This window comes from Amia ocellicauda, chromosome 2, assembly GCF_036373705.1.
Source record: "Amia ocellicauda isolate fAmiCal2 chromosome 2, fAmiCal2.hap1, whole genome shotgun sequence".
Lineage (NCBI taxonomy): Eukaryota > Metazoa > Chordata > Actinopteri > Amiiformes > Amiidae > Amia > Amia ocellicauda.
Genome location: NC_089851.1, coordinates 15,977,537 through 15,991,240, shown reverse-complemented (window position 1 = coordinate 15,991,240; position 13,704 = coordinate 15,977,537). Strand labels below are relative to the sequence as shown.

Here is a 13,704-nt window from a genome sequence, read left to right as displayed (position 1 = left end):
ATAATCTATATATCATTTTGTATCTCCTTAGGAAATTTCAGAAAACATGAAAAAACAGATAATGAGTGAAATGAAAGCACTTGCAATTATCAAGGTAAATACCTATTCTTTTAATTTCAGCTTCTGTTCTTAATGTCACAAGACAGGTAAATCAATTCATAATTAACTATATATAGATAGATAATTGATAATGATACATGGGTTTATTTCCACAAAGAACTTATGTTAATGGGTGACATGTTTGACAGACCTACCCTGACTTTACTTTAAATGTGTTTTACTTAAGGAGAATTAGTTAATATTTAAATACATGTATGTATCTAGTTACAATATATATTTATAGATGTTGTTTTTTATGTATAGAAAGTTACTGTAGTATGTAGATACTTAATGTATGCAGACATGATTTAGGAAATGTCTGATTATGCATTTGATTGTAAAGTGTTTAAATTAAGTGTAAGTGTAAATTCATGGTATAATATTTTAGTTCGAAAAAAAATGAATTGTATTTTTTGTTATATCAACATTGTATAATTTCAGGGAAAAATAGCATCCAATAAGACAGAATTACTGCAAAGTCAAACAAACACAGACCAAGAGAAAAAAAGTAAGCTGAAGGAGCTTGAAGATGCAGCTTCTGTCACCTTGAAACTTGAAAATGAAATGGAAGAGTTTAGAAAGCGATACCATGAAACAAAAGAGGTATTTAAAGAAACTGGTTTAATAAAAACATGTATGGGTGGTCATTTCTTAAAGATTACTGTATGTGATGTTATTTTCTCCTGAAAGTGTGATATTGATGACTTTTGCTGTGAGGTTACATTAACAAAATAAGTTTTGTTTAAAGAAAAACTATTGCAGTTTCTAAAGAAAAAATGTTTACAATGTCCTCATGTGTTGCTAGGAGTGTATATGTTTTTAGCAAATGTTACCACTTTGAATACTTGTGGAGTTGTTACTTCTATCTTACAATCTCTCTTGTATTATTACAATTTCTGTTATATTGCATTATGTAGCCTACAGCTTGCATGTTTCTTTCATATGCAACACTTGTCTTTCCTTGTTCTTTCCCGGAACTTGAAGAAGACTTGTTTACCAGAATTTTCCTTATTTTCCTCATTCACATTGCTGTTGTTGACATAGTACTGTACAGCAGTTTACATAATGTAGGAAACAAGGGAGTACAATTTCAATCAATGTAGTGTAACAAAGACATGCACAATACAATATCTGTGCAGTGAAGTCTTGTCACCTGATGTATCTCAGCCACTGGTACTCAAAAGACTGTGATATACTAAGTGGATTTACTCATATTCAATCAGAAAATATGAGCCTTCTATCAAGCCACGTTTTATTTTTCTTTGCAAGCTGTTTGCATGTCATTTTGTAAATATTCTGTGATTATTACTGTTTAAATCGCTTCATATTCCCTGAGAATGTGATCTTATTTCCACATTGCTTGGACTCTTACGTCCCCTCTAGAAAAGCTGACTGTTTCTCCTAACTCTTTTGTCAATTTATCTTTAACTTAAAGCAAACCTTATTGAAATTATATTTGAAATAATGGAAACACATAAAGGCGATTCTGAGCTCATTATTGATGGTGTTTTTTTCCACAACAGATAAATGTCAGTGAGTAATGTGGCAAACCCTTCCCTTCCCTTTAAAGTATAGCTGAAAGTATAAAATGAGACCAGCATCCTATAATTTGTCTTTTTGATAGTTTGAAGGTGTGTCCTATACTGTACATCATGGATGTTTCAGCCCCCAGATATATTTATGAGGTTTTAAGGAGGGGTGGACTTCTAAAATTAAACTATTTATTTTTTTAAGATTAGGAAACAAAACAGTCATAGCATGACTAAAACTTTAAACAATAACATTTCATCAAACTTAGAAACATTGCTCTTACAAGGATTATTTTTTAGCTTCTACGATGTTTGGGGAAAGAGGTGTGATTTTTGTCAATACTGATGACAGTGCTGTAAGGGGGAATAAATGCTTAAACTCATGTTAGACTCAGTACCTCAGATCAACAGGCCAGTGTAAAGAGACATTTGATCTCAAAATGTATTTAATTTGATCTTAAAATGTGAATTTGTGTCAGTTATTACATAACGTTATTATTTAAAGTTTTAGTCATGTTATGACTGTTTTGTTTCCTAATCTTAAAAAAATAAATAGTTTATTGATCCACCCCTCCTTAAAAGCTTATAATGTACAAATAGAACTAGGTTAGAAAAATAAATCAAGTCATCTGTTCTGAAATCTGCTTGGCGCAAAGTTTGGTTTTGGTGTTTTAATTCCACCTCATGGAAGATGTTGCTTTATAGCTGTTCACTCCCTTTAACTTTCAGTGTAAATGTGCTCTCGAGATGCAGCAACATTTGAAATTAAGTTAGTATTTGAAAGTATTTTTTAAGACTCCGTTAGTCATTCTTGGCTTCACTAACATATAGTACATAATTCCAAAATGACTTTAACTGCATAGTTTAGTGAGTACAGGTTCACAATCCCTTATCTGAAACCCTTGGGGCTAGATGTGTTTCAGAATTCAGAATTCATCGGATTTCAGAAAGGTAGTATAGTATATGTACTGTATATTACAGTAACACCCCAGCATGGTCTGTGGCAGAACCCCGTATGCAAACACATTCATATTTTTTGCAGCGGATATTAAATAAAACTTAAAACATATACAGTCAATAAAACATATACATTAAATGAGACATCAAACTTAAAACATAAAAGCAAACAATATTGGAGAGCACCTGATGCACATGTGACTGCTAGGAGCACTGACACACAACTGACACCACACACCTTCTGTGTTCAGTGCTTTTCAAATTTTGGAAATATGGATAAGCGATTGTGGACCTGTACTAGAAAGACTTTTTTACTTTACAAGCTGTACATATTTAAAGCATTAATAATAAAATAATACTAAAGTATAAAAAGTGAGATTTTAAAACTCCAGTTGCTTTTAATGAAGAATATACATAATGCAATATTAGAAAATGATATATATAATCTGTTATATAATCATGAATTTTCTGTTAATACAGAATATTGAGAATTTAATGTTGAATCTCCAAGAAGTTGAGATGATGCATAAAGTGACAGCTGAAAGACTGGGACAGGAGAAAGCTACTCTCCTCACTCATTTAAGTATTGTAGAGGTAAGATAATGATTAGTATCCATGTCTGCTTTGTACAGAGCAGAGTTCAATCGGTTTGTGTGTGTGTGTGTCATATTTTTAGTTCAATTTATTGAATCAAAATACAATACAATTTGTTAATCAATCATTCTATGATGAAAGGGATATTAAAAAAAAACTGAAACTCAACTGGAATCTTAATAGTTATCTCTAGCCTGATTCTGTGTTCAACAAACCCTGAAAATATATCATTGATAAATAATTATAATTTAATGAACAATATTTATTTTAAATGATAAACTAAATGAATCACTGAATAACATTGTTTCTAATGGATGTGATTACTTGTGACTGCATCAGTAGTGTGTATATATAATAAATAAATAATAATAGTATGTATGTATGTAAGTAGGCTAACATATGTTTTCATACAAGGAACAATATCTCCAACATATGATACACATCGGATATTGCAAACGAAATTGAGTGACCATGTGCCACTTTTACACAAAATAATTGTTTAAGTGATTCAAGTTATTCAAGTGCCTTTCATGTGTAGATGTTTGTCTGATACGGCTATAGCGTCTTATTAAAATAAAATCTGAGGGAATATAAGGTGGTCTCTAGCTCTTGTGATTAGCTGCTGATTGCACTGTTGCACAGTAGATGGCATCTTGTTAATGGTGTATCAAGAGCACTGCAGATCTAGAGCAAAAAGGACAAGGTTTTCATGCTTTCTCAAAAATATATTTATATTCTTTAACAAGGCTTTTTGTGTCTGTATTTAAAGCCATTAGTATAATTTTTTGGTTCTCATGGTATTACTATATACCTGGTAATGAGAACTGTATTTTCAGCTTAATTAGAAGAAGATAGGATTTTATGGGAGAAAATTAATAAGATAGGGGTATTGTAGCTTTATTGTATAAGATATTTTAAAATAATACATACATACAATTTGGTACATACATACTTATTCATATACCTATGCACACACACACACACATATATATATATATATATATATATATATATATATATATATATATATATAATAATTATTATTAGTAGTAGTATTTATTTTCTTCTTTTGTAAATATATTTTAGAGCACATTTTATGACAGCTCATACAATTGTACATGCAGAAACAAAAGTTCGGACCTAATCACATTTGATAGTATACATTCTCAAATGTATATACCAGCTTACTATACATTTCTCATGGACATTAATACTGCTTTATATGCATACAGGTTTAAAGCTGCTACACTTCCCAAAACATTATTGATACTTCTTCATGGTGGCAAGCATTGATCTAAGGCCTGTCTTTAGACATGAACTTTCCCATCTAAGTCAAACAACATAAAATTCTGTAATTAAATCCAAACTTTGACCCACTTGAGTACCAAACTACAAGTCTGGTGTCAGTGGTAGCTTTATTTATTCTTCAATGCTTCTTCTTATTATATTTTTAAGTCGCCCTGGATAAGGGCGTCTGCTAAGAAATATAATAATAATTATAAATATATCAAGTACAGGTTTGTAGTCTGCTGTTAGTGGGTGGGTCAAAGTTTTAATTTAATCTGACCCCAGATCAAAACTTTGACCTAATCTGCAAATTGCAAACCAGTACCCAAAGTTTTGTGTTTGTTTGTTTGTTTGTTTTGTTTGTTTAATCAGTAGTGCAGTCTGGCTTCTGACAATATCATAAACTACTACAAAGCACAGGATTTTAATTTGTGATTCCTGGATAAATCAAAGTTTTGATTTGGTCAAGCCCTTAGTTTGATCTATCAAAATGGTAAAAACATATTTTCACTTATAATGTTGTTTGTGGTCATTGTTCCTGAGAATAGGTAACTAAAGAAAACCAGAATTAGTGGAGAAATGGAATACATACACACATTATTAAAATTCTAACATAAAGTTAAAAATCCAAATAACTACTGTCATATTGAGCTGTACTCATATGACATGACAAGGGTAAATTAACTCTAAATTATTTTTTTCTGAATACAAGGATATACCCATTTTGTAAAGTTGGGCCAAAGCTTTAATTAGTTTAGGAAATTATCAGTATTGTACTTAAACAGACAGTAAGGCTCATTTCATCATTTTATGTAGTGCTAGAAAGTTGGGAGATAAGGATGTTGGGATTGCACAGGCCATTAAAGCCCACTGCTGACAGACCATATGTTTTTATATGTTAATACTGGTAAAATATATGTTTAATCTGACCCTTATTTGATATCATATTGTATGTTTGTATAACAGGAAAGGCATGCAGCAGTTTCAAAGGAACTGAATCATGTTTTAAGCAGGACTGAGGACCTCAGAAAGAAGTCTGCGGATTATAAAATCTCAGCGGATTTAATGGAAAAAGCAGGCAAAGCAATACCAGATGCCATTGATAAACTGCAGTAAGTTTTGGATTACTGGCATTTTTTTTACCGTTCTTTGTATACTGACATTGCAGCTGTTGTTTACTACTAAAAGTCATGACATGTCAGCATCCTAGTTAAAATAGAACAAAGTAGTGAAAGCCACTGTTGCCCCCCAAATTAATAAGTATAGTTAATTATCATTGCAACGGTTGCTATGAATCCTTCATTACAATGGGCAGCTGCTGTAAAATTGATTTATAACTTTTTAATGAAGAAACGGATAAGGTGACTTATTTCCTATATGACTTTTTGTTTTACAGAAATAATATTTGCCCTTCAAAAAAATCTCCAGATATCAAAACTGCTTACACCACCATACAATTAATTATTTTTCTGTCGATAGGCTATTTTCTCAGATTTTCCATTTCCACAGCAATATATATTTTGTTAGGAATCTAATTTTGCTAATAACATCACCCAAGATCCTGTGAGAGAATGTATTGCTTTTAACTACAAGAAAAAAACTTTCTGTACTAAATATCTGTAGGCATGTTTACATGTTTACCTTTTCATCCATAAACTGGCACAGGAAATGTAAATAGTATTTTAGAAACTTTGACAGTAACATTTCAGGAAGTATTATATTTTTTAATATCTTATAAAGTATTTCTGGGCCAGACTAAATATATGAAATAAAATGGTTGTAGTTACAGGGCTAGGTAAGCATGTGACAGTCTAACTTAGTCCATAATATTCATTTTAAGGATTCCTCTGTGAATGTAAATTTCCAATACATATTTAAACTTTCTTTCAGACTTGATTTTGATGACATGGAATTCAAACACAAAAGCGCTACCTATATCATTAACAACCTTCAGGATGAGATCTCAAACTGCAAAGACAGAATAAAACTGTCTGAGGAGACAAATACATCTCTGTATAAAAACAGACAAAAAACAATGGAAGAGACAAAGGTAAGGAAAGGCTTTTCAAGTTCATTTCAATACTTTACAGTACTAATTCTAATAGTATATTACCAAGTGCAGCCCCCTGCTGTCTTTTATTGACATGGAACTGACTTTCTCTTCAGACAACAATGGCGTGTAATAGTTTGTAGTATAAATATTCTGATTGTGAAGATTTTGTACTACAGGCTAAAGGTAAATAGTAGAGTTATTATAAGGGGTGTAAACAAGGATTATTACATAATTTCCTAATCACCAGAGTAACACATTAAGACGAACGTTTAGGTACAAGTGTAGTATTTTTATGTGCCTCTTTTCATTATCTTATTTGTTTTGATTTTCATTTTATTTTATAGCTCCCCTTCATGTAAAAGTAGTAATTTAAAAGTTTTTACAAACAAACTAAATCTGTTACACTTTAATTCACTTCTGTATTTACCTCCTTAATAGTATATGTTATATGTGAATGAATATACAGTAGGTTTTAGACTCTTCAAAACAGTAACCCTAAAACGTTGCTACAGCGACTCAAATGCCTTTATTTTATTCACTGTCCTTATCTTATTTTCCCTGTTTTCACCAGTTGCGCTTACTCCTACTTCTCTTCTAAGTCAAGTTTACTGTCACATCTGTAGACCATTCTGATCTTCTCTTCTACCTTCTGATTCTTGTTAAGTTTAATGCATAGATATTGATTTAAAGGGATGGTTGTAGCCCTTGTATTGTGAATATGTACATTTACATATAGTTGGTACATTATGAAGACAGAAATGTTGAAGAGTTTTGAAGTTAAATGCTAGAGAAGTAGTGGGCAAGGATTACCCTGGACATGAAGCACTGAAGCTGCACCTCAGACAGCAGGCAGAGGGACCCGAAGTTTTGTGTCTATTGGTGCAGTACAGTATTTATTAGCATTGTGTGGTAGCTGTGGACCATTGGAAGACTGCTTTCTTTTGTGCAAACTTAATAATGGCAGTTGCCAGTGAGCCATGTGAGTTGTCTCCCTGGGCTGTAAATTGGATCCCCTCAGTGACCAGTTAATGTTTTCTGTATTTATTGTGGATCGTCTGTTTTCCTCGGCTACCAAGGCACTTCCGAATTGTAAAAATGTAGAAATATATGTATTTTTTTCATCCCTTTTTTTTTTAAGCAATCCTACCGTGCCAATTTTTTTATAGTTAAAAGGGCTCATTTAAATTGGAAAACCTGCTAGTCTGAAATTTTCATCTGAAGGATTACCACCAGCCAGAGCCACTTGCCTGATGAGGGTTTCACATGGCTTATCTAATGTGAAATCTCCATGTGGTATATAGTTTCATTAAACGGTGATCAAGAATACATTAGTTCAAAACAAGAAAAGGCAATGGAGCTTAATCCGCCAGGCATCCTGGCGCAACAACTTTAAAAGAGTTATTGAAGTGAAACAATTTGAGAATTAAAAGTCTTCCACTTAGACAGAACTCCCATCAGCAGCATAAGAGTCAGCCTTGCAAAAATGTTTATGCCATCCTTATCTTGAGGAAGACAAAACAACAAAACAAGTGAGAAAATGACATGAATTGTTCTGATTTATTGTTATTTACAGAAATTTTCATATGGCTTTATCAAAACACAGCACACTTCTGAAAAGTCACAGAAGAACATTTTTAAAACCTTTCCTGTCCCGAAAGACTTTGAATACTGTGGTAGATATGTGTTTTAAATACAAGTCCAACATTTGGGAAGAATTAATTGACTAATGTTTTTCAGTCATGCAAGTACTCTACTGATACATCCAACGACCTTAAGAGTTACTAAGAGACGGACAAATTATTAGGAACCAACTTTAACTACTAAAACGTTAACAAAGGAGATCCTGCATTGGTGACCCAAAAAAGCACAAATCAAGTTTAATAATCATATTAAAGTTTAATAAATAAATCTAAAATGAAGATACAATGTAATGATTAAAAGCTTTTAGTGATTTAACCTGGAAAACATAAATAAATTGTTTTGTAGTGGTAACATTTTCAATGTGTTTTCTTTTACAATGAACAACAGGAACTCCTCTGCTAAACCAAACAAATATAAACAAACAAACAGTAAATTTGATATAACATTTGACAAAAAATTATTATTTTCTCTATAATCCTAATCTCTAAAAGTAAATTCTAAATCACTGATTTATGTATAACTGATGCTTTACAGAATCAAAGACAGTGTACTGGTTTGGTGAAAGACCAAATGTATACCTAGCCATTATAAAGTGTAAATAATACTTAATTTAGCAAATCAAATACAAGATTACATTTAATCATTTTTTGACAAATCAAAAGCTGAGAAACTATATGACAATTAATTATTATCAATAGTAAACCGTTTATACCCAGTATATATATTGGAAATCAAAAAATGTAAAGGTAATCCTGCACTGCCTTTTGGTCATCTTGTTCCTCTAGAAGCTAATGGCTTTTGGAAACTACTTTGAATTCCATTATATCCATTAGATATAAATTTTGTAGAAGCAAACCAGTCAATACCATTTGTCATAAAGGGAAAAGTCATGATAAAAAATCATAAGATGAACATCTCAGTTTCAACCATAGTGTCTTTCAAGACTTTCAAAGGTTAGTGGGGCAGGCATTGCAATACCAGGAGGAGGATACTAAAAAGTTGTATCCAAAGCAGGTAGAAAAGTGTTTCACTTTCAGTAGGGTGGAAATTTTGATCTTTCAGGAAGTGTAGAGGAGTGGAGGGCTTCTGCGTGTAGAAGTGATCAAAAACCATGTCTCAGAAGCACTGAGAACTATTGCCTGGCAAAAGGAAGCATCCTTCTAAAGCTTAACAAAGTCAAAGGTGGAACTATGAAATACTGATCGCAGTGGTGAGAATAAATGCAGATTTAAGTGTTTATATATTAGAGCTTTAAATAAATAACTATTGTGAAGGGTGCCTCTCACCATCTGCCATAGAACCAGACCAAGGGCCAGATGAAATCAAAACTGTGACCCACCCGCTAATAGAAAACTATAGAAATGTACTCAGTTGCGGCTTAAATTCTAGCAAGATAGCACTTTATTCTAATCATAAATGTAACCGCTATGATGTACAGGTTTGTAGTTTGCTATTAGCGGGTGGGTAAAAGTTTTGATTTAATCCGGCCCCAAATCACAAAAACCTGCTGTTGGCAGTTGGTGTATTTAATGCTGGCATTTGGTTGACAGCAGATTCATTATCCTACATTCTTCTACCCAACATCAAACTAAATTGCAGTAAGTGGGTTGGAGTTTTGATTAGGGCCAGCCCAATGTGTGACCCTGACGACCTCAAAGAGAAAATGAGTAGTTCTGGTAGCACAAACTGCAAAATGGCATCTATTTTACATCAGGAGAAACACTTCACACAACACTTAATCGTATTACTACTTAGGCTAATAAGAAACAAATAAAAGCTTCTTTAAATTCCACTCCTTTAACTTTCTGATTAAGGACTTGTGAAAAGTAAACAAACAAACCAAAAGAAAACTTTGGACACAAATATGAAGAATCTAGCTCTGTGCACAATTAATCATGAATTAATCATGACCATGAACACGGCCGGTTAAGATACCACTATCAAGTATTTCTGGTATTTGTCTGGGGGTGATGTCAGATCACTGTTAAACACCTGGTGTTAAGGGACTTATGACAATAATGAAATTAAGCAAATTATATACCTCTGATATGCATTGATGCTTATATTAACAATATTATCTTAGCATTACCATATGTGGAAGCTATTTGTGGTTGATAGCTGTGATTGTTGATTGATGTGGGGTTGTAAGACAAGACACTTCATCAGTTATACTTTTACAATGCACTGTAAGTAAGTAGGGCTTTTAAATAGTGTTATTTTTCAGGACAGAATGCCTTTGAGGCTTCTGTAAAGACTTGTTACAGATCTGTGATGTGTCTGAATGCCCCGAAACCTCTTTAACCTGCTGTATTATGTGATTTTCAAAACTGAAGTAACATTTTTATACACAAAGCTGTCAATCCTAAGTTGGGGAAAGCTGACCTTTGACTTGAAGCTTGAATCATCTCTGCTTGCACACGGTCCAGAAAACACTATGCAGTGTGTGATGCACTGACTTTCAACTCTGTAAAAATCAAGGCAGAAAATACATCTTGTGCCTTTGAAAGCACACAAAGGAAAGGACAGTGAAATTCAGTGTTTAACTGAAAGTGTTTTCAAGTAACATCTAACCGTTCTTCAAATGTAAATAATTAATACACAGTGTCACATTCATTTTACATTGAAGTGTACAGTATAAAGAAAGTGTTAGTCAAGTTGCAAAGACCTACCACAGAAATACATTATTGCACCCCTGTTCATCCCAGTAAACCAAAAGTCTGTAAAACATTGTCCTGTATGCTTCACTTTTAATAAAACAACACCTAAAGACTTTAGCTGCCCTTTATACCTGAACAAATATGGTATATTAAAACCTTATTAGTGAGTGAGTAAGTTTCATGTGCACTGGTTTTCATCCAGCTCCAATTAAATGTATTTGTCAGGGCGTATTGGAGTGTATTAATACAAATTGGTAGTATACATTTTTATGCACAGAATATCCTTGGAAATAAAGGATGTCTTCTCCATGTCTAGTTCATATGTTATGTAACATATGAATGATACATTCATGGGATGGGATGATTATCTAAATCTAGAGCAGTCATATTTTATTTGAATTATTCCAACATTTTAATTTATTCAGCTTAACAAAACACACACACACGTAAAAAATAATTATACTATTTTGTTTTTTAATAAAACAAAATGCTATTCCATACCAACAAATCAATCAACTGTATATGTTGGTTTATATGGGATTATAGCTGGTGCAGTTTTTAACATCATAGTTGTTTTTTTGTTTTGTTTTTTCACTCAATATATAATAGAATGAATGCATCTAAAAGTTGGTGGTATTTCCTGGTCTGCAGAAGAGAGGTTCATAGTCAAACACTACTGTTATGCATTCAGTGACAAATAGCAATCATGTTGTCATTTATCTTATGACAAATAGCAGATTCAGCCACAAACTGCTGTCCGTGGCAAAGTTACAGGATGAAGTTCTTTATTGTTTATGGTTTGTGGTTTGATATATTCATGCCTTGTTTATTTGTGAAATGAACGAAAATCAGTAAGCAACCATGACAAAAAAAATGTAGCTGTGCAATCAATTGTAATGTTTTTGGATTTCACATTTTGCTTTTAAAATTTATGGAATTAGCACTCTAGTCCTTTATTGTGTAAAAAAAAAGCACTAGGCAGACAATTGTCTTGAATTGTGTCTTTCAATATAATACAAACACTGCATAGTGTAACAGTATTGTCATCTAAATAACATCAACAATAAGCTACCATACTGTAATATTCTGCACTACCTTTGCCTGTGCTGTCTTTAGAGAGAAGGAGGTCCAATACATATTTTGGTTGGTATTGTGAAAGTTGTAGCAGATAAAACTGCAATCTTGGCTCTATCCATGGCTTTGTAGTGTCCTTCAGTAACATCTAAACCATTAACATTGTTTTTGCCATTCAAATGAGTGAAATTACACAAACTCATCCATGTAGGTGCTATATAAAGCCCCATCACACTGAAATGCCGCCAAATTGCTGCCAACGTTTGCCTGTTTTTTTTTTTCCTGTTGCCCCGCATTCAAACCATTCACACTGGGTTTGAATGGGGGAAAATTGCCGGCAAGGACGCATTCACACAGAAAACAGAGACTGCCGGCAAGAGCGCTGTGGCCCTGGGGCCGAGCCGCTACAGAAGCCTGTGGATCCGGAGAGCAGAGCCGGCCGGCACTCTGGACTGTCCGTATAAGTGTGACCATCTCCCCGTCTAAAGATAAGCCAGTAACAGTAAAATACTCCAAGATGGATATTTAGGAGATGTCACACTACTGTGTTATTGTATTTTTAATATAGGCAAAACAATCACCATTCGCTGATTATAATATTCACAAATATAGTAGTTTATTGTTGTGATCTGTATAACTGCATACAGTGTGTTTAAATAGACAAGCCGATGCGTCTCTATTCACACTGTTGTCACACAATTATGACAATGAATTGCTTTGCTGGTCAGATCTGCGCACATGTGCACAATGTGAACGCACCGGTGTATTATTTGGTTATATCAGAAGTAGTCAAATGTGTTAGACTACATGTAGTATTGCCATTTTTATTATTATTTATTTATTTATTGGCAGACGCCCTTATCCAGGGCGACTTACAAATAAGAGCAATACAAAGCGCAAAACTACAGTAGGGTTCAAAGCATAATGCAGTTTACAAAATCAAATTTACACACGTGTATAGGAAATATACAGTAAACAATAGTGTAGTCATATGTATTTGTTATTGTACACGTTATGCTGCCATTTCTTATATGCACTAATCATGTAAAATGGAAATATCCAGTGTTTTAATACAAAAGGAACTGAGCTCACTTGATTATTGCAATATGATCGGAGTCCTGAGAAAACACGGAAGTGAATCATGAAAATGACCCTGAGTTACGAGCGCGTTTGTACACAAGACAGTGAACAGCAGCGCACGGACTGATACATTGTTTCACAGCAAACGAAGTTTGAAACGAACCCAGTGTGCCTGTATAGAGATTATATATTTTATATTATTTATTGGTACATAACTTCTGACGTGTGACAATAGTTAGCATTACATATGCCAACCTGTTGGTTCATCAATAACACTCAGAATTGCAACTATATTATTTTCAACCTCCGCCATTCCTCACAACCCGGTCCGTTTCTCGTTAGGGTCAGAAGTTCTTGTTCAAAGGTGGCTTAACCTTGATGTGTTGTGGTGGCAAAAATGCGCCTCTATTCTGATTGGTTGCGTCAGTCAGCTGACGCACTGAGTCGACACGCAAGGACTTGACACTGAATTTGCCGGCAATCATTTTCCTGCACCATTCACACAGACACGTTGCCGGCAATTAGACTGGACCCTTTCCGGAAAATTGCAGGGAAATTGCCGGCAATTGTTTCAGTACGAATGGGGTTTAAGATAGACCAATGATGTTATCCTGATGATGAATGATTATTGCATGGTCATCTGAGTCCAGAGCTGTATCTATGTCCTATAGGATCCAGGAGAGTGAGGATCGAGGAGATGATGTTGAACAACAGATTATTGACAGTTTTCCTG

The 13,704-nt window shown here is 33.6% G+C and overlaps 1 protein-coding gene across 1 annotated transcript in view; it reads left to right on the top strand.

Annotated features, from left to right (window-relative positions):
• ccdc178 (coiled-coil domain containing 178) overlaps positions 1–13,704 on the top strand; it is a 119,474-nt gene that overhangs the window by 39,233 nt on the left and 66,537 nt on the right. The window contains exons 14-18 of the mRNA XM_066689666.1: positions 32–94; positions 541–702; positions 3,066–3,179; positions 5,433–5,578; positions 6,357–6,516. Of these exons, the coding sequence (XP_066545763.1) occupies positions 32–94; positions 541–702; positions 3,066–3,179; positions 5,433–5,578; positions 6,357–6,516 (645 nt within the window). The remainder of the gene's footprint in view (positions 1–31; positions 95–540; positions 703–3,065; positions 3,180–5,432; positions 5,579–6,356; positions 6,517–13,704) is intronic.